Here is a 26,479-nt window from a genome sequence, read left to right as displayed (position 1 = left end):
AAACTCTGTTATACTTTCAGGAGCAGTCGTCTGTGATTACTTGTGCATATGTATTTGATAAGACTGTATGTAGTAGCCTGTGCTCGAACTCAAAAACCTTCACTGTCACTGAATGAATAGTCATACGCAGACTATTGACATTATGAGTGACTACTAATTATGAGACTTAGTTTTATCGTTTGGTTATTGGTCCCTGTTCGCAGGGTGGTGCCCCGTTTATATTAATAATCATTAATAATTGTTACATACATCAATAATTCTATTGATGTCAAGAATTCAGTTTCTTAAATGCTGATAACCCAAACACGCTCCTTTAGTTCCCAACAATGTGTCTTTGGAGTTGGCAGAGATGTTCGGAAGTTGCTGTGTGGCTGACATATTGTCCCGGTTCTTGTTGGTATGAAACGATTAATTGCTGTATGTCGGCTAACTGTAAAGACATATGTTTTAAGGGCAACACCAAAACGTTAAAACCCCGAAGTTCATGGTAACCACGGACCTTATTATAGGTATCTGACCTAAAAGCCTTTAATCAGAGGCGTCGTTAGGCCTATTTTAGGGGGGCTGAAGCCCCCCTAAAATGTTCTATTGAGAGATTTCTATTCTATTGAGAGATTTTCTAAAAAATCATTTCAATGAACTCAAATATCAGTAACAGTTTGCCACAATGCTGGATCAATTCACTGTTATTATCAGGGTAGACCATGGCCTATAATTTCCCAGCAGCATTTAACTGATTGCAATTATGAATACCTGTTGTCAGCACTTTGACTGCAGCTAGATTGAAATATGTTTTCACTGATAACATTCCGTACGGCAGCCTGCACAGTGTCTGCTCCTTTCAGCACATCATTCATCACAGCCACGCATGTTCTATTGTTGTGGCTCAATGCTTTGGTTCATTGGGTTTAAAGTGAAACACTAACTAAGGTTCAAGTGCTGACTTTCAGCTTCAAGGTATCTGTGTTGTTCTGTTGCAACGACGTCTCACGGCAGTTCGTGAAATAGTCCCGAAGTTTAAACTAATGGTTTCGTGCAGTTTACAGCAAACTATTCATCAAAACTGTGGATCACAACCTTTAAACTTATAACCATTTTATTATGTGCGATGTCCTTGATTGTGTGAATGTCCAAATATATATATATATATATATATGTGCACTATGCACATAGATGAAATATTCAAACTCAAGACTTGTCGTCATTTTCTGCACTTTAACACCCAATCTTTGGAGACCTTGCTTTTTACTGGAGTTTAAGGGAGCCACCAGGATAAGGATAAGAGTTCTCTGATCTCTACCACCATCTGCAGGAGAGTAATAATGAAACACATATCACATGGAATCGACTTCGTGCAGACAATGAGTACACTTTGTTGCTGATGGAAGCATCTAAAACAAGCTCAGCCGACATCATTCAGCCACTTTCTTTATCCATGGCAACGAAAACGACGGCGTCAAGTTTCATGTGCCGATGTAGACATGAAGATGGGCCTTATTTATTTACAGGAAAGGAAAGTAATAATTTATGCAATTATGACACCATGCCACCTACAGGCAACACATGTTACAACAATGAAGTTTGCCAAGGCATTTGTTGTAGACATGACTGTTAACTCTCCTTTTGTTACGAGCGGGACCGAAATTGATGAATTAAGGTAATGGTTGCCTATGACAAGGACAAACTCAACATTGGCTTGTAATGAGCTTTGAACTGCTTGTAAGAGCCTTAAGAATAATAGAGAACTGCTGAAGAACATCATGATTTTGCATTTCCCTTCATTAAATATAAAAATTACACTGACAAAAAAACAGTCTTCAGAAAATGTATTGATTTATTTTGGTTTGGTAGTTTGGTAAAAACGACTTCTTATTTTTAAAATGAAAGTCAAAGGTGACAATTGGATGTCAGTAACTACAATATATCCTTGTGTAAGTATACAAATGACCAGAAAAAGGTCACTAAAACAAAGGCATAACAATTAGAGAAAGGCACATTACAAAAGTGCCTTCGAATGTGTTTCTTCTTCTGTCTTATTCTGAGACGATGCAGCTTATCTGCAAATGTGTAAAGATGCGTGAACAGATCAAAGGTCAGATCAAGGTAAATCAAAGTTGCCGTGGAACAGACCTGTCAATTATCCACTCGTGATCGTGCCTGGTTTTATTCCCTGCATGCACCTCTCTGCTGTCTGTGCCGGTGAGAGTCACCTGCACTGACCCGTGTAGAGGGACGTTTCAGGACATGGCAGGAAGAAGACCTTCAGGTGTATTTGTTCTCCACATTGCATACCTCTTATGTGGGATTGCCCTTTGCTTGGTCAGAAATTGGTTTATTTGGTTAATATGCTCTTGTATATTAGGACATTTAATTTGAACACATTTGTAAATCAACATTTACATTTGAATTCTCCTTTCTTTAGCCCACAGCAAAAGTGTTAGGTATGTGATGATTTTTCTTCAAACAAAACAGACTATACGCCGAATATTGACAGTTTCTTTTGACGTTTCTTCACATTTGTTTTTATATCCATTCACACAGACTATGACGTGGACGGAGGACGGGACCGGGACATTTTCGACATCAATGAAGGTATGCAGACATTTGTTATCCTCGTGTCTCCAGATTATTAGTCAGCAGGAACCATTGTAAACCGATTTCCCCTGTGCTTGGTCTACCTAGAGGCCGGGCTGAATCTTGTAGAGGGGGACATTGTGCTCGATGAGGTATGTTAACTGAACTGCTTTTAATATTCCCCCTGCACAATTGCATTTTTCTGGAATAAAGCTCAACCGTGACCCTTCGTTCCTGTCTTTGACCGCCTCAGAGGCAGACTCGTAATTCCATAATAGGAGATGAGTACAAGTGGCCGAAGACGATCCCGTACTACATGGAAGATGACTTAGGTAAGAGTGCCCGCTGCAGATCTGGAAAACGTTTCAACTTGTACATTCATGTTTTCTTTTAGGAATATGGTGCGATTTATACAATCTATTCACCAACATGAATCTTGTGGTAAGCACTGGTGGAAAGTACCAACAGTATATAAAGCAGTTATATGCTCCACCTGGACCATCTGTAATGTTAAAGGATGCTTCCATGTTAATGCATTGATGGTGATAATAATAACGATCCAATTATAGAATGATACAACACTGACAGGGAACTTTATGCATAATGATACTTAAATACTATAAGTACAAGTTGTTACTAATACTTAGTCATACTTTTCTGCTTAAGTACAAGTTTACACAAGAGTCCAATAGTATTATCTTTATAGTGCAATTACAAGTGACCTCAAACATGAGTCACTATGTCGGGTAATATACTGTACATATAATAATAATATGTAGTAAATGTGTTCATTTATAGCCCATATAAGAAATAAAACATGACATATTTTCTTATTTGGTGTAATAAAAATGCTTTCTTGTAATGTAACTTTCATCAAATATGCAAGCTCAGTTTTTCCTAAATATTAGCTTTAAATTATGTCAAAAGACAATTAAAATCAATATTTAGAGCAATTATTATTGTTATGTTTACGCACACCGCAGTGAAGTCAGAGGAACCTCAGACAGTGAGGGAGAAAAGCCAATGCTGAAACAAGCAGAAACACGAAAACATATTTTTGAAACCTTTCCATCTTGCATTTGCTCAAACCTCTACTCAGATTTGTCAGCAGAGAACTCAGGGTTGGACATGTGCACCACTGGGTGCATATACTGCATATTTGATGTTCGGTTATTTACAATTTATGCAGTGAGTCAGACACTATATCCTTATGGGAGAAATCGTGAACGTTAACAGCTATAAATATTTGAAAAGAGGCCATTTCTCAATATATTGCCCCCCTTCATCTTGAAGGGGATTCAGAAGACGCGTTTCATCTTCTTTAACGGGATTGATTTATCGTCTTCTCTGCAGAGATCAATGCAAAAGGTGTGATTCTGAAGGCCTTTGAGCAGTACCGGCTCAAGACCTGCATCGACTTCAAACCGTGGAGCGGAGAAGCAAACTACATCTCCATCTTTAAAGGGGGCGGGTAAGACGGAAGGAACTTCTACACTTGTATGGTCTTCAGATGGCACGACAAGCTTTAATGCTGACATATATATATGGTGTATTTCATAATTACAACAAAAGTCCTGCATGTGATATTCATAAAAGCCTTGCTTTTCTTCCCAAAAGCTGTTTCTCCTCTGTGGGAAACCGGAAAGTTGGGAAGCAGAGATTGTCGATAGGAAGCAACTGTGACCGCATCGCCACCATTGAACACGAGTTCCTTCACGCTCTGGGTTTCTGGCATGAACAGTCCAGGGCAGACCGCGACGATTATGTTAATATCATGTGGGACCGCATCTCAGCGGGTAATGACCCCGACTCAATTATAATCAATTTTAAGCACCGCCCATTCATGTTCCCACATGTCATTTAAGACACGCCTACTTCACGGCTTCTATTAGCACCTACATGATTATACGATGGACCGACGCTCTTCAAATTAACAAATCAAATCAATAGGATTTTAAAGTATGTCATTAAAGGGCAGTGCACTTTGATGTCTGCTGTATTTTTGTCAAGTCTTCAAACACTTGTCAGCTATTAATAAGCAACTTTTAGTAGTGATCCAAACAATCATCACTCAAAATCCACCCCCACATTGTGAGGATGGAATAGGACATTTGTGACAGTGAATTCAGCTGCGCTGACACCTTCATTTATGTTTGATCTACAGGTAGAGAAAACAACTTCAACACCTACAACGACACCACCTCCAGCTCTCTGGGCGTGCCCTATGACTACGGCTCCATGATGCACTACAGTAAAAATGCCTTCCGCAACGGCACCGAGCCCACCATCGTCACCAAGATCCCTGCTTTCAGCGAGGTCATTGGCCAGCGCATGGAGTTCAGCGACAGTGACCTGCTCAAGCTGCACCGCCTCTACAACTGCAGTAAGAGTCAACAAACACCGATAGTTGGGTTTTATTATCTGCAAAACAGCTGTTGCGTCAGCTTGTACCACCATTTATTACTAATGTTGATATCAGCCGTCAATGAGATGGTTTATCTCCTGAATTCTTTCCACATGGAAATGTGTGGATAAGCAAAACGCTGTCCTTAGTGTGAAGTCAATCACTTTATAGGAGTTCAAAGTCCCACACCTGTGTACTGTATGTGCGTTTATGAAATGTCTTCTAGCCCAGGGCGCCACGTTTCTGGACTCGTGTGACTTTGAACGTGAGAACATCTGTGGCATGACTCAGGGACAAGAGGACACGGCAGACTGGCTCAGGGTTGCCAAAGCTGACGGAGGGCCTGACACCGACTACTCCAACATGGGCAAATGCACCGGTGAGAATTGTACCTGCAAGAACATACAGTACATGTCACATGGTGCGGACGCACAGCTCAGCATCAAAGCACTTGTTTGACTTGGACGGTTGACGCCCAAGTTTTGAACTTTTCAAACCAAGGACTGTAGATTTCGTCCATCTCTTACGTTAAATACGCATTAGGAGGGGATCTCTTCACAGACAGTAGGACAGAGGGAACAATTCCAGCAACATGTCAGCATGCAAAGGTTGTTTTTACGATAGACTTGTAAAATGCGAACCTCTACCTTTTAATCACCGCCGTATGATAGTTTGGCCTTTGTCACCGTCTCTCTTATCATCCAGTGAGCATTGGAACCGTGCTTAAGTGTTATCAATATTCACCAAGTGATATTCTGATCTTTAGGCTCAGGGTATTTCATGCACTTCAGCACGGGCACAGCCAACACCGGGGGTACCGCTCTGCTGGAGAGCAGGCTCCTTTACCCCAAAAGAGGATACCAGTGTCTGCAGTTCTTCTACTACAACAGCGCCGGCCCCAGCGACTCATTGAAGATCCACGTCAGAGAATATGACGATGCTAACCCCAATGGAAAACTGCGCCCAATAAAGCACATATATGGTGACTGTTATTAAGCTCTTACAACCGTACAAACAGCTTTGCTTGTGAAATCTTGCTGTTCAATAACATCCATGTTTTCCACAGGATTCGCTCAGGGGGAGTGGCAACTGCACCACGTGAGTCTAGACGTCAAAACTAAATTCCGCGTCGTTTTTCAGGGGACAAAAGAGGGTTCTGGGCCCTTGACAGGCGGACTGTCACTGGATGACATCAACCTTTCTGAGACCACCTGCCCGGAGTTTACGTGGCGCGTGAAAAACTTCACTGACGTTATAGAAACCAGCGAAACAAACACGTCCATCTTCAGCCCCCCGTTCACCTCTAAGGAGGGTTACACCTTCCAGATGGAGCTGTACCCCGGCGGTAGGGCAGGCTACCCTGGCGAGTTGTCGGCCTATGCTCATCTGGTGGCCCGGGAAGGGGACAGCGGACAGCAATGGCCGTGCCCCTGGAAACAGATAACCATGATGCTGATGGACCAACACCCACACATCCAAAAGCGCATGTCCAACCAGCGCAGTGTCACCACTGACCCCAACATGAAGGAAACAGGTGCAGATACTTTCACCGTCAAAAAGATTCACATTGATTGTTCTTTACGCTTAAAAAAAACGAAATCTTGACGATGCTATATCTACACACCCTTTCAACATCCTTCAGGCTCAGACAGATATTTCTGGGACGACCCTCGCAAGGTGGGCGTTGAGGTCCCACATACGGATGGGTCCAAGTATTTCCGAGGGCCAGGCGCCGGCACTGCAGTGTATCTCACCCACCTCAGAGCCAAGAGCAGGGATTTCATAAAGGGAGGAGACGCCATCTTCCTCCTCACCATGGAGGGTAAAAAAACACAGATTACAGGACAAACTCAACAGAATTCAACATAAAAACATGAAGGGTGTGCAAAGACATCAGGCAAGAAATGTGTTGCCATTTATGTTACTACATCTATCCTGTTCTACATTACATCAATTATCTATTCATCAGTACGCTACACTCATCCCTGTGATGCGTCATTACATCCACGATTCATAAACCCCACTACAGTCAATCATTTGATCCGCTCCTCCACTTCCATCCAATTAACTTCCATTTGCTCTCCCTCTTCAGACGTGTCTCATCTGACGGTGATCCAGCCTCTGCCTTCCACAACCCAGCAACCCATTACCCACCCACCCGTCACCACTGCGCCCTCCGATGTCTGCCTCCATGTGCAATGTATGAATAACGGAGTCTGCGTGGTGGATGAGGGGAAGGCTGCTTGCAGGTGAGCGCTTTTTTTGACCGCACTCACTGGGGGGGGGGGGGGGGGGGGTTACTGTGGAATCATGGGGCAACTGGGTTGGTTAAGAAAGATAGAAAACGTTGCTGGGGAGAGGGATGTCTTTAGTGCCCTGCCAAGCATGTTGGATCTGATTTCATTATTTTTTATCTCTTATTTACCTTCTCAGTTTGTGTTTGAAGTGTGGTCAGTAAGCACAGTGCAAGCATCTAGCCATGTTGGGTTCTCCTGTAGCATCTTATCAAAAAAGGGAAAGTTCTTTGGCTCGTGTGTGGCGTCACACAGACCTGCAGAAGGTAAACCCGCCTGGGAAGGTGAGACGCTTCCTTTCTGTTTCCAGTCTTTGTGCTCAGCAAAGCTTTGCCAGTGGGTATATCCAATACTTAATATCTCCCAACAGCACTTTACCTAGCTGAAGCTTTATGAAATAAAAAATAAAAAGACTCTATATATGGTCTGTATGAGTGCTGGGAATACCGTTAAGTCAGATGTTTCTCTCTCATCCTCTTCCTCTCTGCTCTCCAGGTGTGTGGTGGGTGATGACTGGTGGTACTATGGGAACAGCTGTCAGTACAAGGGCTCCACCATGGATAAAACCACGCTTGCTCTCGCCTCTTCTCTGTCCGTACTGGGAGTAATGCTGGTGATTACAATAGTCAGTGTCATCTGTTTGAAGAAGAAGTATAAGAAACGCAGTTCCGCCAACAGTGTCGTCATGGAAAACATGAGCGCCACTCAGAAACCGTAGTTTGAACTTTCCAATGACAGAAGGAAACCACAATAAAAAAAGCTGACTAAGTCCAAGAAAAAAAACCTTTTTCAGTTGAGTGTTTACGATGAACATCTTTTATCTTTGGTGTTAAAGATTTAAGGCTTTTAATAACTCCGGTGCTCACGGTAAAGCAATCACTGTACAGTGGATCTTACCATTTGATGAGATTGCCTCCTTCTGGTCAATCAATGTAAACACACGATGCAAACTAAGAATATCAACGTAAATAAAACATTTTTGAAATGCTGAAGTCCTATACCAATGTTTTCACATTAAACACAACATTAATCATTAAACAACAAATTGAAACCACATGACTTATATTCACAAATTTAAAATTTATTATATCAAAGACAGGAACATCTGTGTTGTCTCTTTTCCACGTGGATATATTTGTTTGTATTACTGAACTTGACACAGTCATGCCGGTGATAACAGTTACTGTAGGAGGGAGGTGGGACTAATAGTATGCATGAGTGTCCGTGTGTGTGTGTGTGTGTGTGTTTGTGTGTATGTGTGTGCGTGCATGCAAATATCTGTCTATTAGTGTTCATTAGACACAGTGATGACTACAGGACATCACAATCAAACAAAGTGGAGCAAACCATGGCAACTTTGTGTTGGTATATTGCATGGAATGTTGGGGTTTCCGACCTGTAATTGCACAAATACATTTCTACGTGTGTGTGTGTGTGTGTGTGTGTAGTATTTGTGGGTCAACGTTGTAAGATACAGGAGGTGGGGGTGTGACACCTCCATAACAGCAAACTCTTGGTGAACCTCACGTCCTCCCCATCACTAAAACCTTCACCGACATACAGGTACATAGTTCCTTTAAAAGCATCAGTATACAATATTTCTCTTATTTACAATCATTGGAAAAAAAAAAAAAAAATCACCTTTTCTCTCAGAGAAGATTAGTAAAAGTGACTGAGTCACCATAAAGAGTATGCAACTCCTAGGAGTTAGTATTTAAAATTTCTACAAAAAATTTCTATGCCATTTTACAGGGCAAGAGCCATGATTTACTGAAGAAACACAGTATTTTAAGTGCCCTATCTAAAACAGCTAAGTGTGGTATTACTGGTGTACCATTCGACATAGTTCACTGATAATAAAAAGATTATGAGTCTCTGTTTTAAAAAGTTCTTTCAGCAACTTCACTGCTTTCACATTAAAAGATATGGTAAGGTCTTACAAAACAAACAAACAAACCATGGAATTCTTATCCATATTAACAAGTGTCGTGGCGAGCTAATGCTATTGCAAAGAGACTAGTGTTGATTACGTACTCAGCTGGTTTGTGTCGAATGTAAAAACAAGGGTTCACAGTCAGTGAGAAGGGCACAACCGTGGACACCAGGAGCTGGTCAAGAGGGTCGAGGATCATTAAAGGGCTCATTTGCTTGTTTTATTCTATGAGTTGGTCGGGGTATAAACGAGTGGATCACGTTACAGTGCGTGGTTCTTCAATGATGAGGCTGTGTCGAGCGAGGAAGGCTGTGTAGAAAAAGTATGATCCAACTTTCTTCAAGTGCATTGAACAGCCTCTGAAGTAAAACTCATTTGTTTGTGTCCGTATGCGGAAAGTCAAACTGGTTCGGTCGATGGTACGGTAGGCTTCAGTGCATGCTGCAGCTGGGAGGGGGATGAGGCTGTAGGTGGTGGTGGTGGTGGTGGTGTTCAGAGAGGGGTGTCGTAGTAGTCTGTGGGCTGATCGGTCCCAGGCGGCTTCTGCTGTTTCTGCTGATGCTGCTTCATTATTTCCTTCACCTCCTCCTCCAGCTCTGGCGGGATGATGAACTGGTCATCTGGGTCGGGCTGGGCTGGAGCCGTGAAGTAGCCCCCGGACTTCTTGGAGGGGGCGTCAGCAGCCACCTCAATCAGGTTGTGACTCTTTTCCTGGCGTGCCACCGACCCATTGATCCTCTTCTTGCCTCCTGCTCCGACTGCCTGCCAAGACTCATCTCTCTCCAGCCCGTTCTCCCCCTCGCCGGGGCTCATGTCGGTCGCTTCCTCCAGGGGCTCTGGGGTGCACGGCGGCGGAGGAGGCGGGGGGAGAGTCGGCATGGTTCGCTCCTGGCTGGAAGATGAGGGTAATGGCGCTTGGGGTGACGAGGAGGAGGACTCCGCTTTGAGGCAGTGGACGTCCGCCTCTACTTCCACGCGGCTGCCGTTAGAGAAAACCCCAGCGATGGGCTCCTCGTCCTCGCTGTCCAGCCCGTTGTCGGACAGCGCGCTGGAGAAGGTCGCACTGGACAGCTGCCTCTGGAAGGAGCCGGCCAAGCAGGCAGGATGGAGGGCACAGCAGCTGCGGGCAGAGGGCAGCTCTGAGCCTGGGAACAGGTACTGGCAGGGCTGAGTGGCTGTGTGCGCCTGCTGGTGCTGCAGGGACAGCGAGTGGGGCTGCTGGTGCAGGTGGAGGTGCGGATGGTGGGGCTGCTCGTGCAGCAGCAGCAGGGAGCTCTGCGGTGGCTCGTCGGATGAGGCTGTGGAGCCCACCTCGCTGCTCATCTCGCTGGTGCTGATCTCGCTGCTGATTTCGCTGCAGGAGGAAGGCGGCACAGGCAGGGAGCCATCCGAGGGCCGCTCCTTGATGGCGGAGGACGACGGGGGATAGGGGCCCAAGCCGGGGCTGGGAGGTGGCTGGGGAGGCTCCGAGCAGCAGCAGGAGCAGCAGTCTTCGCTCACACTGAGCTGCACCACGACAGCGCAGAGGCTGTCTGTGCAGCCGTAGCCCTGCGCCAGCGTGCACAGCTTCTTAGCGGCCGCCAGGCCATCGGGGACGTTTCGTATTGCCTCCACAGCCTCGGTGGGAGACACGGCATCCCACAGGCCCCGGCTACCCAAAATGAAGAACTCATCCTGGGGGGTGAGAGTGACCGTCTGCACGTAGGGACAAGGGATGACGGATGGGTAGAGGAAGGAGTAGCCCATAATCCGCGTAGAATCTGTCACGCCATTCACCTTGTTGTCCTGTGGAATAGAGCATAAACAACAATACAGCGTTCATGTACGGCACAATCTAAAATCACATTCACATCGATGCACTCAACACTGGTTCCAGAGTACTTGAGGATGTGTTTCAAGGATCTCTACCTCGGTGATGATGGCCCTGTGCTGCCTGACCCTGCGGTATTCCTCCTCGAGTCCCACATTTTGAAGCAGCGACAGCGATAGCGGCTTTCCATCGCGGCACAGGATGGCCTTGCACTTTCCCACATTCGCAGCTGTGAGGGTGAAGCAGCCAGCGGGGTCGGTGGGGTCATGGCGAATGTGGCACAGAGCCGCTGAGCCTCCCAGTTTCTGGCCCGCAGTTCCCAGCTTTCTATGGTGGCAAAGAAACAGAGTGAATATTTAACATTCCTACTCTAAATCAATCCATCGAACTAGAGACTTGCAACATGTTACGGACGATTTGTACCAAAACAGGGCGGCTGATTAAAAACAAAGCCTGTTGTCATGTACCTTTGCATGACGAGGAAAGTGTTGGTCATGTAGTCCTCTTCGCTCTTGGTCTTGTGCAGCTCCTCCGCCAGCACGTCGTTCATCGTGCACTGCAACAAGTAGGGCACCTCCACGTTCCTGTCCCCATCAAACACACCATACAGAGCCTCACGACTCCCGCAGAAGCTGTTTACTGAAAGAGCCGCAACACACAGCCTGGAGAGGGAAACAAAATGCGGCCGTAACGTCATCTGCTTTGCGATTAAACAAAACTTCAGAACTGCTCTGTCCTTCACGTACTGATCGCACTACCCCGCTCATTGATAACCGTGGAAACAATGCCTTCTCTGATTCACTTGACTGAGCAGCAGGACCTACGTCATCAAAGCAGAAGTGCCTTTCGATCATCGCGGATCCGGAAACGTGGAAACAATATGCGCAGTTGCTTGAATCTCATTGTTGACATGCACATGACACGTGTTGAATGTAGCCCATGCAGAGATGTTTTGGCACGTGAGTGTACATGATTCATGTTTTCAATAAGCACTGCTTCATTATTTCCTTCGTATGAGTCATCTGGCTCTAACAATGCGCATTCTCAAGAGGTTTGGATTAGCGACGCTTCACTGGATGAGTGTGATGGTGGTGGAGGTTTTGGGTTTTTTTCCAGCATTGACTGAATTGAACTCACTTGTTCTTGACGCCCGAGGCCTCCGTGTACCCATGACTCCACACAGCAGGCCCACCAGATGCCTCGTTCGACGAAAAGGTTGGCGGCGGATCAATACGGAAGCAGCGGATATTACTGAAAAACAACAAGACATGAAATGGACGACATTCACTGTAAAGATACATGAGCTGCTGACAGTACTCTATTCAGGGTATTTATATATATATATGGTGGATTCTGGCATAAAAACATTAGTTTAGATAAAAATAATGTTCTTTGGGAAACTGGATCATCATAACAGCAAGTAGTCATAGAAAACCCAAAATATAAACAGTCAAATGTATATACACCGGCAGAGCAAATATTAAGCATGAGAAAAACAATAATATATTCCTTTGCAGAATGTAGGTTATAGTCACATTAGCAGATTTACAGAGAGGACCAGTGACGTACTTGAGCTGCTCGAGGGTCTTGTGGTCCAGGTTGAGACGAGGGTTTCCAGTCAGGTCCAGCTCCTGAAGCTTTGGCGGCAGATTCTCCGGTAGCGTGATCTCACTCAGCTCATTACAGCTCAGATCCACACACTGGCAACAGAGCAGAAAAGACACTCACACACACAGTTTCGAGCTTGTGCTGCACACAAAGACGAGCGGGAGACGGTGTTGCGTATTACTACCGTCTTACTTTCATCTCCATCAGCTGCATGACCTCCGGGAAGACCTCGATGGCGTTGGAGTGGGCGATGAGTGTGTGCATCCGCCGGCAATTCATGATGGTGGTGGGCACGGTCTTCAGCATGTTTCCGCTCAGGTCCACCTCCTCCAGCTCCTCCAACTTGGCCATTTTACTGAAGAAAAGAGGGAGAGCATTGGGTGAGTCGAGGACGTAAATCGAAGAATGATTGATTTGTTGAATAACAGAAAATAAATCAACAAGAATTTATTTATTTATCAAGGAAAACTGGCCACATTCTATGGTTCCAGCATCACCACATGTGAAGATTTGCTGCCTAATCCATTCTTTAAATACTCATAAATTCAATCTCTTCGGGTCGTTTACCTGGCCGGGAAGGTCTGGAGATTGTTGTAGGCCATGTGCAGAACACGCAGGTGTGTGTGTCCCGTTAGCAGGGGAACACACTTATCCGTCAGCCGGTTGTTGGTCAGGTAGAGTTCCTGCAGGATGCTGTGGCTCTCCTCCGATAGGCTGGATGGCGGCAGGTGCTCCAGCTTATTGGCCGAGGCATTTACGCACCGTAAGCTGAAAGTAAAAAGTTAAAGTACAGACTCATCTTTTGTGCTCCTTCAGACAGAGATACGAAAAATAGTGACAAGTCACTTTAATTACAAACTTCTATGTGGCTTCCTACTTCTATGACCCCACCCCCCCCTCATTGAAACCTCGCCCTCTAACCCAACCTTGTCCTGGTCGGTTGTTTTTTATTTGCCTGTCATCTTTGCCCTTCGGGCCTCTTGCCCTCGATTAAAATCCTACTGATAATTTCTGTCCTTCATCTTCATACACGTTCTTTTTTTTTCTCATTGTTTAATCTTCTTGGAAGATGTCGGTGTGTATTATCTGACAAACAACAAATCCCTTCCAGCTGCTGATTAATGCTACCTGTCAGATTTGAGGAACAGGTTGCAGGGCAGCTCCACCAGTTGATTGTGCTGGATGTCCAAAACCTCCAGCAGAGGACGCTCCACTCTTTCGGGCAGCTTCTGCAACCGGTTATGTCCTGCGCTCAGCTTCCTCAGACTGTTGCTGCAAAACAACCTGCGGCAGGAAGAGTACACAGATGGTTGGGTCAGTACTAGAACACGAAGGGGTGAAGATGTAGACCTAGAGTGGCGCATAGATGCGTAGATACGTCGCTGAACGAGAGGCCCGAAACAGTCATAGCAATGAGGATAGTGCAGGGAGAGGATGGGGGCGAGGATGATGATGATGATGCGGAAACAGAAAATAGCAGCGCCTCTAGTGGAGCCTGCAGCTGAAATGAATCATCCTGACACTTATTGGGCAAAAAATAAATCTGCAGACAATGAGGGGACCAGAGGAGGAGCACAAATGAAAAAGAGAAAAGCAGAGGGAGGAGGGCTGACAAGAGCTGACGCGAGACAGAAAGAAGAGGAGGAGGTGAGCTGCAGCTGACCTTCTGAAAGGCTACATAGAGAGGAAGAGGACGGACGGAGGTTACAGGCTATCGGTGTGATTTATGAGGCCCTATGGGGGGATAGATGACTGGCCGACAAAAGGGCAGGCAGGATAATGCAGCGCTGTCCTCCATTTACAGGCTAACGGACACATTTGCTGAGAGAGAGAGACTCACCGCGCCGGGAGCTCAGTGATGAGGTTGTGGCTCATGTCCAGAACTTCCAGTTTCTTAGCTTCACACAGCCAGTCTGGCAAGGACTCCATATGGTTCCTACAGGAGGAGACGGGTGGATGATGATGAATAATGTTTGTAAAGCGAGTTACCGAACATTGAATGTAATGTACTGCATCTGTTTGAATTCACAACTCTGCTCTCAAGAAAGGAAAAGGCAGCAACTTCAGTTTCTGGTTGAAAATTGGTCTTTCTTCCCATATGTTGTACTATTTCAGATTTACTTCTTGGGGTCAGTGAAAAAATACAACTCTCAAAAGGTCTCAAAAGGATTAAAAAAATAAAATCAATACAGCACTTGAAAATGAAAGTACTCTTTCCGTACCTTTCTTTTTGACCACAAGGATGCCATCGAGGCTTAAGAGTGACCTCAACATTTCACCACACTTTCAAAGATTACTCTACCAGCTACTTTAACATCTTTGAAGCTAATATTTCTCTCTCGAAAACTGAACATTAAAATGAAACACAAAATATTTTTCTGATTGGCAGCATTCTTTGTGTGTGTGTGTGTGGAATTCCTCTCACCTGGAGATGTCCATGTAACTGAGATTGGAGGGCACAGGACTTACATCCAGTTGCCGGAGCTCTGTGGGGAGCAATCCAAACACATTAACCTCCAGCAAGGACAGACAGCGGCCCATTACAAAAGCAGGTAGATGGAGAATGGAGGGGGGGGGGGGGGGGGGGGTCGGTGGCAGTGACAAGGTAGAGCGGAATGATGGAGAGAGACCATGAGACTGCAGCACTGATAATGCGATAATAACTGATAATGGGGAGATGAGAGTTATTCTGATTTCAGTTTAGAGGTGGTGGTGGTGGTGGTGATGTGAGATGGGAAGGGGGGGTCTGTCTTTTCTTAACCACACATGAAGTCTAGCGTGCCAAAACCCACCGTTGTTGGAGGCGTAGATGCCTTTGAGCAAGCAACCCTTGGCCTTGAGGGAGGCGATGCGGTTCCTCTCGCAGTGAAGCACCTCCAGTCGGGGGAAGACCGAGGCGTCCAGGTCCGTCAGCCGGTTGTCCCTCACGTCCAGCTGGGTTACGTGCCTCAGCAGGTCAGGCTCATCTGGCACCATGCTGGAGATCTTATTCAACCTGATAATGCATAAAAAATATAAATACAGACCGATGAGCAGTCCAAAACTCTGAGAAAAGCAGCCAAATAAAGTCAATGAATATCTTTGGGTTTACAATTGTTCTTCTTACAAAAGAAAACTACATTTTTATAAAAGTCTTCTTTGACCCCAGGAACTTGTGTCTTTTTTTTTGTTTTTACATTTTATAGACCGAACGATTAATCAATTAATTGTATTTGTCAGCTGGAACAATAGACTCATCGCTTAATTGATCGATCGTTTCAGAACTTTTCTGGAAATAAATCGACAGAACCAAAGCGCCGCGGCACTCATCATCCTCATCAGAGATACCAGCTGATCTTTGCCCAAAGCAGGAATGCTGGAAAATGTATCGACTGACCTCTTTTAAGCAAAGTCACAAGAGGTGAAGTATTAACTAAAAAATAGTGCAAGTCACTGCAGCACTGCGCTTTTTGCAGACAACGGGAAGAGACCTGATGCAGCCGCTGAAAGCAAATGATTTCCTGATTCTGCTGTTTGGCTGTCGGCTCGTGTTTCCATCATTCGTGGGATGACATGTGTCGTTGAGTTCATAGCTTTGGAGAAAGCATGACTGGGGACTTTAAATGATGCTTGTTCTTAAAAACAAGTAGTTCATCCATATAACCCATAACATAATCCATCCATTTTAATGAAACATTTCTAACAATCTACCTAAACTGCCATACCTCAGATCGATGTGTTTGACCCGGAGCAGTCGGAAATTCTGCAGGGTGAGCGTGTCGAGGCTGTTTCCAGCCATGCACAGCTTCTCCACGGAGGCCAACTGCTCCAGCACCTGTGGCACGTGGTTGAACTGGTTGAAGGAAAGGCCCAAGTAGCTGAGCCTCTGGAGGGAGCCCAGCTCGATGGGCAGCTCGTCAAGACTGTTGCCATCCAATACGAACGTCTGCAAACTAGAGCGAGAGAGAGCAACACGAGGTTAGACCGCTTCAGCATTCGTAATCAGTACATCTGACGTCCAGCAGATGGCAGAAGCGGCACACGTGCCGTACCGGACACTTCAGGAATTTACAGGCATACCAGATCATTCCTGCAGATTAACTTCTCGTCTAGCCCGGCTTCAACACACATACCTATATGTTGGACTCATAATGAGCTTTGAGCTTTGAGTTTGGAGCACGTGTTCTACCCATGAGTCAGTAGTGACCCAGCTACGTCTATGTATTCCCTATTGTCACGGTGGGGTAGATTCTGCCCAATAATGCATGAATTTAAGACCAAATTAGTTTGGAATATTTTTACACATTTCTGCCGACACTCCTTTAAAGAGTGACTGAACAACTTCCCCACAGGCAGAGGGGAGCGATACTGGAGCCCGACCAAAACTTCTAATGTTCGCAGTATTCCCTATAGAACAAACTGGTTTTCGGGCCAGTGAAATCCGATTGGTACCACCCTCTTGAAAAGGTTGGCATAGAAATAGAAATACGTGATTATTTTCGAGGGACACAGTCCTCAAGAGAAATGTGAAAAGCGAAGGTGTGCACCGCAATGAAGGAGGAGATGGTCAAAATTGGATTCTCCCACAAAAGATTGCCAAAATAACAAGCCAAACTAACTTTTATAATGAAGAAAATATATATAAAAGTTATGCTTTAAACTTGACTTGCATGGCCTAGAAAATAACTGCCAAACAGACCAGGGACAGGCCACGGAAGACAAAATGTCCCGGGCAAAGTATCACAGACGATCCGTGCACGTTGTGCTGTTGATTGCTCACATGTCGAAACTAGTTCGGTGAACCACGGTGGTTGTTATGTTGCTAGGTAACTCCCACATTTGGCTGTGCAGTTGGTTGGTTTGTTGAAAAGATCTCACTGGTTTCCCACCCAGCCCCGAGATAGCTTCGATGCAAGCAAGCACTAGCCCCGACTCGGCAGTAACGACCCGCTACGATAAGTGAAAGGGTGGTATATAATTACCAAGAGTAGGGAGAGGTTAGCAGAACAACCAACAAAGGAAGAACAGCCAATGCGTGAAGATATTGATTTCAATCTTGCAACATAAATACCATTGGTTAACATCCTGTATCCTCAGTCGCTTCCTTCTGTTACTTACTTGGTCATGGCTCCCACGGAGCTCGGGACACAGGTGAGGTAATTACAGCTGAGGTTGACCTCCGTCAGCGTGGGGATGTCACAGATTGCCAGGGGGAACTGACAGAGGTGGTTGTTGGACAGGTTGAGGCTTCGCAGACGAGAAAATCTGCGAGTAGAGGATAAAAGTTCAAAAGACAAATTAGGAGAAGAGGACGAAAAGGAGAAGAGAAAGAGAAAGAGATGAGAAGTGCGAGTGAGTGGAGATGTAGTTGCATCTTGTCAACATGAATATTGTAAGAGTGCGGAAGATATTCATGAATGTATTAATGAATCTCTTCATGGGCAATGCATCAAAGTATAGCTGAACGCAGACTCTGTTTAAGTGGAAAAACACACAGAGAGACACAACCCGCCTGAACCTTTCGCGCTCGATTGTTGAGAAAACAAGCGCAGCGTTGACGTCCGTGTTGTTCATTCAAACACAGCGACCGCTGCCATTTGGCTCGGTGTCCCATGGCAGAGCGGTGACCTTCAGAGGGGTTAGCCCCTCGGTAAGGAAGGGGGGGGTCTTTATTTATCCATCCCCACACATACAGACACGCACATGGGACCTGTTATCACCTATCATGTGCACACAGAGAGAGGGAGCAGCCATGGCGAGAGCCGGAGATGGGCCCTGCGCCATAATAGCACCGCGGGCTGGAGCAGCTGCTTAAACTGGCACGTCTTGGTTTACCGCCCATTGTGTGCACACACACACACACACACACACAGGTTACACACACTATATGTCATGGTGATGGAGGGAAAAGGCAACCGAGACGTCAGGGCTATTGATTAGGCCGGCCAAAGTAATTCCAGCTGAGGGTGACTCCAGCAGAGTGTGGGCGGGAGAATGTCATTCCACCATTAAATCAACGCCTGCAATGTGCTGAGTAATGCTCTTGCTCCCTCCTCAGACTCCCTCCTAGTCTGTGTCATGCTCCGTCATTTTGTGTGATCATGCTGTTCTCTTTTCTCCTTTTGCTCATTTCCAGGTGTATTTAAAGCTGCACTCGTAATTATTTAGATGGCCAACGGATCAACTCAGTTTTTGGGCTCGCAGTCACGTCCCAAAGAGAATCCTACAGATATGCAGTACTCCTCTTCTATGTGAAGGCTTTATCGCAGGGCTCTCGACTAACTTGTTCTAACCGTTCACCCGGAACCGTCACGAAATGTGTCCGGTTCCCAATGTAAAATCTTTTGTTTTTATACGTTATCATTGGTTAAAATCATTCAAAGTAACCTTTAACATGAATAAAACATCAAAAGCGATTTATTTTGCATAATTTATTCAAAACATTTGTTTTTAATTTTGTTTTAATAAGTCATTTTATTGGTTTGTTATTTATAATTTGCATGTTTTTAGATTTTGATGCAGCTCAGTTAAATCAAAATATCTTTTTTAATGTGTAAAAGTGGCATTCGGTCCAAAAATAAGTTTTTGCAAAGGCTTTAAAATCTGTCCCTGCTCGCTGGTGCGTCTTGAAGTTGGAGGAGCTGCTGGACGAGATGCTCGTTTCATGGGGAGAGGCCAAACAGGTTGCCAAGGACCACATGCAGCCTAACTACCCACAGAGGATGAAGAGGAGTAAGTAAGTGGTTCACTTTAGTAACATGCTTTGACTCCTCATAGTGGACAGAATGGCAGACGCCATGAGGTCAGAGGCCTGCAGTATGTGCTGTGTGTGTGTGAGAAAGAGGTTAAATGAGACCTGTGCAGTCACTTTCATCCCTCAAAGTCCACTTTTATAAACCTAATCCCCATCCTACACTTGATGGCAGAGAGACAAAGTTAGCGGTTATCAAGCTGAAGACAGATATTTATTGGTAGAAGTTGCTGGAGACCAAAACAGAACTGAATGGTGTGGACATTGGAGCTACATTCATCAAGGGGACAGAGATAAATGAAAGTATAATGCTGCTCTGTGTAAATAAACAACTTTAAAAAGGCAACGGCGTGTCAATGTTGTGACCAAAGAAATCTGTAAACGCAGGTTTAAAGCTTCCCAAACATTATTTTTTGTGAAATTATCATCTGACTCGGCAGTTCCCCTCAGCTCTGCAGAGCCGTTCAGCCTCTTTATAGCTTTGTTTTGGTTCTCCAGACTACAACTCCACCGCCATCAACCTCATCTCTAGCTGTTGTAACCAAAAAGAAACAGCCAGAGAAATCTCTCAGGACTTGATGAAGAGCAAACATGAAGTAAAAGGAGTGTGGGTATTGGACTTCGATTCATGAGGTGGGCAGAGACACACAAGCACTAAATGAATGCTAATGTTAATCTGTGTCGGCTGAATGTGTAAAACAGCAACTGCTTGCAAAAATGTTCACCGTGTCCACTTTATAGGGTAGAAAACATGTCAAGCGGCCCAAAAAATAAATGAATGCAACTTTAATTCATTCACTTGTCGTAAACACCCTCTTTTATCTCAAAGTCTATCCTTCTGACGCTCTTCTGTCCAACGATATTCCCTCTCTCACCTTCTCCCCTCATTTGTGTGACTTTTACGTCCTTCACAACTATCATACATATGTAAATAAACAGACCAAAGGTTCAATCATATGCGTGTGAGCGGTGACCTCTGTCTCACAGTGGGATGCATGCTGGGAAGGCAGTCCCGTGCCAGAGGAGACAGCTCGTATCCCAGACGACTGATTGTATGCATATCTGATTGGCAAATCAGCCACCAGTTAGCATTTGGCCAGAGAGGAAAGGCGAGAGCAGGCGAGAGGCATGTGGCAGGTTCACACATTCCATTCCTCTTGGAAAAACACAAAGCACGATGACCCCACGTTAGATGTCACTGAAAGCCGGTGTTTATACTGAAACAAAAACATGCTCACAACTGCCCACACCAAAACACATACACCCACATCCATGGGGGCCGAGCACAGAGTGGTATTGTTCCCGACTCCGGCCCGTCGGGGGCAAAGCGAGCTACTCAAGTAACTCTGCTGCACGTTTCTGTCAAAACGGCTCTATTTTCAGCCAGATATTCATCTCTTTCTCATTACTGACCTCTTTTTCTGTCATGCTGGGTCAAATGCGGATGAGCCTACTTAGGTTTGGCAAAGATAAATACCTCACTTGACCAACAGGGGAGCTGTGCATCACTCACCCAGATTTGTTTTTAAACGAGATGGGTCCCTTCCATCGTCATCTTTTTTAACACCGGTCTTTTAAAGGAACATGATAAAATCATGACCTCGCACTCATTCACAATTCTTTCTCTGGAAGACACGCAAGCATGCCAGATTGTACGTGCACAGCCACACACACACACACACACACACACAAACACATTCCATGTCAGTGCAGTCATCTTAAAAAGGAAAAAAAAATGACTGCCATACTGTATCAAGACTTTGTATGCACTGACCCCAAATCTGTAGCCTGCAGCCACTTTTTTGTCTCTGTTGCATACAAGCAAGCGACTCTCTCCTCCTCTGACACACACACAGACGCTCCATTCTGCCAACGTCGCTTACACACACACCCGAGCGTCACATTCACGCAATTCACTCACTCCAACGACGAAAATATTCTGGCAATAATCTTCAGTAAGAAAGGCTGTGACAGGCACGCACATGTACCACTGTGTACATAAATGCAAACACATTTGTGCGCACACACACACACACACACACACGCATACGCACACGCACACGCACACGCACGCCTTGGCTGTGGGCTTTAATCTGGGACCATGATAAGCATGCAGCAGATGGTGCCCACGGAGAGAGAGAGTGAGGGAGGCCAGGCACATTAAAAGCTTCCCTGCAGACTCATCTACCCTTCTGGGCTCTGGGCTCGTTTGGCCTAGCCTGGTACGGCACGGTCCTGGCTAGCCTATTTGCTCCCCCGTGTGCCGATGGCCGAAGTCCGAGCCTGCTCAGGACGACGGCTCGCAAATTGCAGGGGAAAGCTAAAGCTGGCCCAACCGGCCAGCCGTGACCTGTTATGTGTAGCGACACCTCGCTGTGCCCGTGTCTCGTCTTTCCCCTCCTTGTACCACAGCCAAGCCCAGCTCCTATTGTGGGCAAAATTATGCAAAACTTTGCTAAACCTTCTCGAGTCGCATCATGCCCAAACCGGCCTGAACTGTCAACTCCCACGATCTGTAACACGGTCCTCCTCTCCCTCCCATGAGCTCATCCTCAGGCGTGTTTACTGTACATTTGTGATGATGTCACTGTACCTCTGCAGCTGCTGCAGCCGCTGGTCTGCAGGCAGGAAGTTGTGTTTGAGGTTGAGGTGGGTGAGGTCGTGGCTGTAGAAGAGGTTGGGGGGAAGTTGCTCCAGGCTGCAGCAGGACAGATCTACCGAGTTGATCCTCTGGGACACCATCTAGATGGAGGCGGGGAGGACAGCGAGACGGGTGGAGCGGTGACAGAGAGGAAGAGAAACGTGGAGTTAAACAAGATTATCACTAACACAAGAACAAGACCGGTTTACTGTGTGTGTGTGTGTGTGTGTGTGTGTGTGTGTGTGTGTGTGTGTGTGTGTGGGTGAGTGTGTGTGTGTGTGTGTAGCCCGCTGCTAAGTGGTCAAATGTCACTCAATGGCCAATCTTCTTAGGATTAGGGAGTCAGGTGAAGTCGAGGAAAAGTTCAACAGGTTAGCAACCTAACATCACGTCATCGAGTGAATCCAGTTGCACTGCAGGTGCGTTGAGCAGTTAACCTGCAATTTGTTAGTCAAATTCACGTAAAACACACAAGCTTATCTCAAACGAAATTAAAGCATAAACGTCCACCTCGTCTTTAGAGAGAAGATCTACGCCCTGTGAAACCAGAGCTTTTCAGCGCGGTGTTAGCTAGAGGCTCATCGCCACTGGTGCACGTGCTGCTTCTACCCAGGCTTCTATTCTGAGTGGCCCTCTGGGTGCTGGTGACATGCATGCCCCTGTTCATATTTAGAAAAGAGGTTTTCTGGCTGTGGCCTGCTTGAGTTCAAATGAGAGAAAGGAGCGAGAGCCACGAGGGGTTGTTGTGTGTCGGTGGAGTTTTCACTCACTCTCAGCTCGTACTGTACGGGCTGTAGTGGCTCCCATATTGTCATACTTCCACTTGCAGTCACGCATGTTTGGAGACACAACGCAGCTGACCTGTAGGTAAGTCTTATGCACACGCACACACACGCACAGTACCTTGGCAGCGTGTCTGTGCCAGCGCAGGTGCTCCGTGAAGCTGTCGAAGCTGACGTAGTAGGTTTGGCTCTGAGGCCCCGCCGAGCTGAAAGCCAGACAGTGGTTGTGCTTCTTCACCTCCTCCACCTGCAGAAAGACACAAACACACACCGGAGAATGTAGAGCTGAAAGTTAGATAATAACAGAAGCAGAGAGGAAAAGAGGACACATGGACGTCTTAATACATTAGCAGTTACTCTAAACAGCTTCTGTTGAAGGACATAACGCTTAATGGCTGCAGGGTAGACAAATCCAGTCAGCCAGAAGCACACTGAACAATATATACGAGGCACGGGTGATCATATAATTAACACATGTGCGTGTCAAGAGCAAGAATAAATGTATGTGAAGCTGCATTTCAGACACGCAGAGTCACACGGACTCAAGCACACGGACACTGTGAATAAATGGCTGACTAGTTATGTGTTTGAGTACAATACTGGCACGCATTCAGCTCACCACACAAAGGCACATGCAGGGGCAAGTGCATGAATGAATAGTTGACCAGGTCACGTGCTGTGTGTGAAATGTATAAAAAAAACGGGCGTGGCGGAGTTTGAAGTGTACTTTGTGTCAGGCAGGCAGGGAGAAGAGGCCGGTTATTCAGGAGAGCCCTTGGAGCTTATTCAGTGCAGATAAACAGATCCATAAAGCAATGAACGGATGAAGGTCATTTTTGGGGAGGCACATCTTATTAAATAAAGAACGAAATAGGGCTTTGAATGCTAAAGTGATCCATTACTCTGAACATTATAGCATTATGACTCTAGATTAAAGATGGACTCTGAATAGAATGGATGCAGAATGCTGAAAACATTTTGACTTTGTAAAAAAAAGAAGAAAAAGAAACCTGTCTTGAACTCTTTCTGTTTGACTTTGAGCTGAAATGATCAAAGCCGGAAGCGTTGCTCGGTGTCACTAAAGGACAAACGTGTTCAAGGTAAAATGTCATCAAGAGCAATCTTCACTGCGCAGGGAGACTTTGGCAGAGGGCAATGAGAGTGGCTTTATCAGGCCGCTCACTGGTGATATGACATTATGAGTTTATCATCCAAAGAATAAATGACATAAGATCACCATAAAAAGATGATGTAATGCCAGTCGTGGTGTGACTCCCGACTTACTTTTCCTCCAATGAGCGGCAGGATGTGCATCTTCCCCGTCTGGCTCTCCTTGACGGAGGACACGATGAGGCAGGTGCCGCACAGGATGACCTGCCGCCTCGTCCAGCGGTTGACCGGCAGTTGGAGCTTCCCTTTCCGGACGTTGTACGTCCCCGAAAGCTGGACCCGCTCTGAGCTCTCGATGCTTTGGGGCTTCCCTGGGAACAAAGAAAGAGACGTTTCGTGTTGTTAGCACTGTAGACCTCAACACACGTCTGTCAAATTAATAGGTACTCTTTCAGGAGAAAATTACTCTACCACCACTCTGAATAAAGTATATTTCATGGTGTTTATACGACAGGTACACAATGCTACTTATCAATACACAAAGTCAAAACCAAACAAGAGCCGTCAGCCATGCTAGCAGCTCTGTGAGAATGTGCTGTCTTAGCGTCGAGCTAAATGCTAACACAAGCTAACTTTCTAACAATGACAAAACATGTTTAGCAGGTAACATGTTCCTCATCTTGGTATAGCATGTTAGCATGCTAAAACGTGTTAATAAGCACTAAATGATAAAGGTATTTGGTAATGAAGTATTGGATGAATTAAAATACTGAGCAGTACACGATTTCAAGATGTTTAAAGTCTGGGCAGCTGCTAAAAAAACAACTCCATGTCCAACAGATTGAAATGGTTGTGTGATTTCTGAAATGAATCGCAGGGGAGCTCTGCTCTGAACACCATCGCACTGCTGGGCTAGCATAAGATCCAAATACATTCAGCACAAGTGTACTGGATGTCCCACTTTGCACATGAATTGAATGGTCTCGATTTGAATTCAGTGCAGCTCCACGTTAACGGTGTCAAACCCAATACCAGGTGCACTTCTTCCAAATTATTCTCTTACAATTTTCTGAGCTGCCTTTATTCAGTTTTGCCCGTCTGTGTGCCTCTCCACCGTGCGCTGTTCTCTCACTTCACCGCCGGCCTGCCAAACCTGACAGTCAACGCTGCTTATCAGGCGTTCTGTCAGCCAGGCTGTCTTATCGTTCTGTCTAAACATCCACCTGCTTTCCGTCTACCTCCACCTCCGCAAAAACACTCCCCGGGCAGGCATGCGCCTTCCTCCCCCCCCTCCTGTCATTTCTCTCCTATCTGTCCGGCAGCCTGGCTTTCTCCATTCTATCTGTGGCTCGTTCTGCTCGCAGCATGTTTTAACCTCACTCATTGGGCCAACAGAGATTCATGGCGTGGAAGTTTTCCTTTCCGAGAGACAGATGGCCTGAGAAAGTGTCCCACATCCCGTGGGCCTATACTGTAAACTAGCTGCATCCGTCCCGCACGGTCTCTTTCACACATATTTCACTCAAACACACGCTGAAGGGGTTGCGGAGGGAGAGTCAGTAAAGCAGCCGCGAACCCGCAATAAATAATTCAGTTATTTTCGCATGCTGGCTGTAAGGCTCACAGAGTACTGTACTCTCACCCAACCCACTCAGCAGAATTTAATAACATTCTGACCAGAGAGGTGTGCTTATTTGTGCTGGGCGTCATGACAATACATACATAATGATTTTCACTCACAGGCACACAGGCGGGATTCAATTTTACAACCGGCTCGGCCACCGAACCCTTGACCTTTACTCCGTGCTACGAGCCGCAATCTTGTGTTAACAGAATCAACAGCCTAGTTTGCAAAAGGATATTTGATTTGACTAAATGCTGAGTGCGTAACCCAACACGCTGTTGTTAAATGTTGATAAGGAGTCATGTTTGATTACAAGGGTGAGCTGTTGTGGTGTGCTTGAACAGCAGAGACTAATACATGACTTGAGGGTACGGCAAAGAGCACAAGCCCCTGAAAAACTGCACAAGGTGCAAAGATGCAGCCGTCTCACCGCTTATTACTAATCTTCTGAGGAAAAAAAAAAAGTGTGAGAATGCAACACTGGCAGCTGATTACAAAGTCACACGTGTCCCGACACACACGTTAGACTTTTACCAACCGCATGCATGACATGTACCGCAATCTAGCATTAATATTCACTCCATATGAAGTGGCCAGGTACACGGGCGAAATAGCAATGAGGCAAAAAGTGAAACTCGGGTGGGTGGTTCTAGAGGAAGAGATATGTGTCTTATTCCTTTATGTGAAGGAGTATTTATAAGCCTGTGTCAAGGCAATGCCTTAAATATATTACAGCATATGCAGTTCACACTGTGCCAAAATCTGTGAAGCCATCTATAATGTACTGTGTATGACAATTTCACTGGCATAACCTGCTTTTCATAATTTCTCTCTGTGCTCCGGCAGCCTCGTCTTCACAGCAGTAATTAGAAGCCGGCAATCCGAATCAAGAGATAAATATGGATAAATGTGTTTTAATGAGCAATGAGGATGTGAGCGACATCTGTAATATTCCTAATGCTTCATCTT

At 45.7% G+C, this 26,479-nt stretch overlaps 2 protein-coding genes across 2 annotated transcripts in view; one reads left to right on the top strand and one right to left on the bottom strand.

The window, feature by feature from the left end:
* Nucleotides 1–2,073: 2,073 nt before the first annotated feature.
* Nucleotides 2,074–7,990, top strand: mep1bb (meprin A subunit beta b; the record flags this gene model as incomplete). Its single annotated transcript, XM_079285922.1, has 14 exons — nucleotides 2,074–2,103; nucleotides 2,423–2,441; nucleotides 2,542–2,592; nucleotides 2,683–2,726; nucleotides 2,828–2,906; nucleotides 3,928–4,045; nucleotides 4,192–4,370; nucleotides 4,739–4,957; nucleotides 5,205–5,357; nucleotides 5,745–5,960; nucleotides 6,045–6,512; nucleotides 6,621–6,800; nucleotides 7,071–7,227; nucleotides 7,768–7,990. The coding sequence occupies 14 exons, from the start codon at nucleotides 2,074–2,076 to the stop codon at nucleotides 7,988–7,990; spliced, it is 2,136 nt and encodes a 711-aa protein (XP_079142048.1).
* Nucleotides 7,991–8,380: 390 nt separating this feature from the next.
* phlpp1 (PH domain and leucine rich repeat protein phosphatase 1) overlaps nucleotides 8,381–26,479 on the bottom strand; it is a 42,254-nt gene continuing 24,155 nt past the window's right edge. The window contains exons 2-17 of the mRNA XM_079284798.1: nucleotides 24,061–24,257; nucleotides 22,898–23,023; nucleotides 21,947–22,095; nucleotides 17,721–17,867; nucleotides 16,328–16,555; nucleotides 15,416–15,618; nucleotides 15,049–15,109; nucleotides 14,464–14,559; nucleotides 13,752–13,907; nucleotides 13,191–13,391; nucleotides 12,816–12,978; nucleotides 12,585–12,715; nucleotides 12,153–12,266; nucleotides 11,483–11,677; nucleotides 11,114–11,342; nucleotides 8,381–10,990 (exon numbers count right to left, since the gene is read on the bottom strand). Coding sequence (XP_079140924.1) covers nucleotides 9,698–10,990; nucleotides 11,114–11,342; nucleotides 11,483–11,677; nucleotides 12,153–12,266; nucleotides 12,585–12,715; nucleotides 12,816–12,978; nucleotides 13,191–13,391; nucleotides 13,752–13,907; nucleotides 14,464–14,559; nucleotides 15,049–15,109; nucleotides 15,416–15,618; nucleotides 16,328–16,555; nucleotides 17,721–17,867; nucleotides 21,947–22,095; nucleotides 22,898–23,023; nucleotides 24,061–24,257 — 3,689 coding nt within the window. The 3' untranslated portion in view covers nucleotides 8,381–9,697. The remainder of the gene's footprint in view (nucleotides 10,991–11,113; nucleotides 11,343–11,482; nucleotides 11,678–12,152; nucleotides 12,267–12,584; nucleotides 12,716–12,815; nucleotides 12,979–13,190; nucleotides 13,392–13,751; nucleotides 13,908–14,463; nucleotides 14,560–15,048; nucleotides 15,110–15,415; nucleotides 15,619–16,327; nucleotides 16,556–17,720; nucleotides 17,868–21,946; nucleotides 22,096–22,897; nucleotides 23,024–24,060; nucleotides 24,258–26,479) is intronic.

This window comes from Melanostigma gelatinosum, assembly GCF_949748355.1.
Source record: "Melanostigma gelatinosum genome assembly, chromosome: 15".
NCBI lineage: Eukaryota > Metazoa > Chordata > Actinopteri > Perciformes > Zoarcidae > Melanostigma > Melanostigma gelatinosum.
The sequence above is the reverse complement of the archived record's forward strand: the minus strand, read 5'-3'. Positions and strand labels throughout refer to the sequence as shown.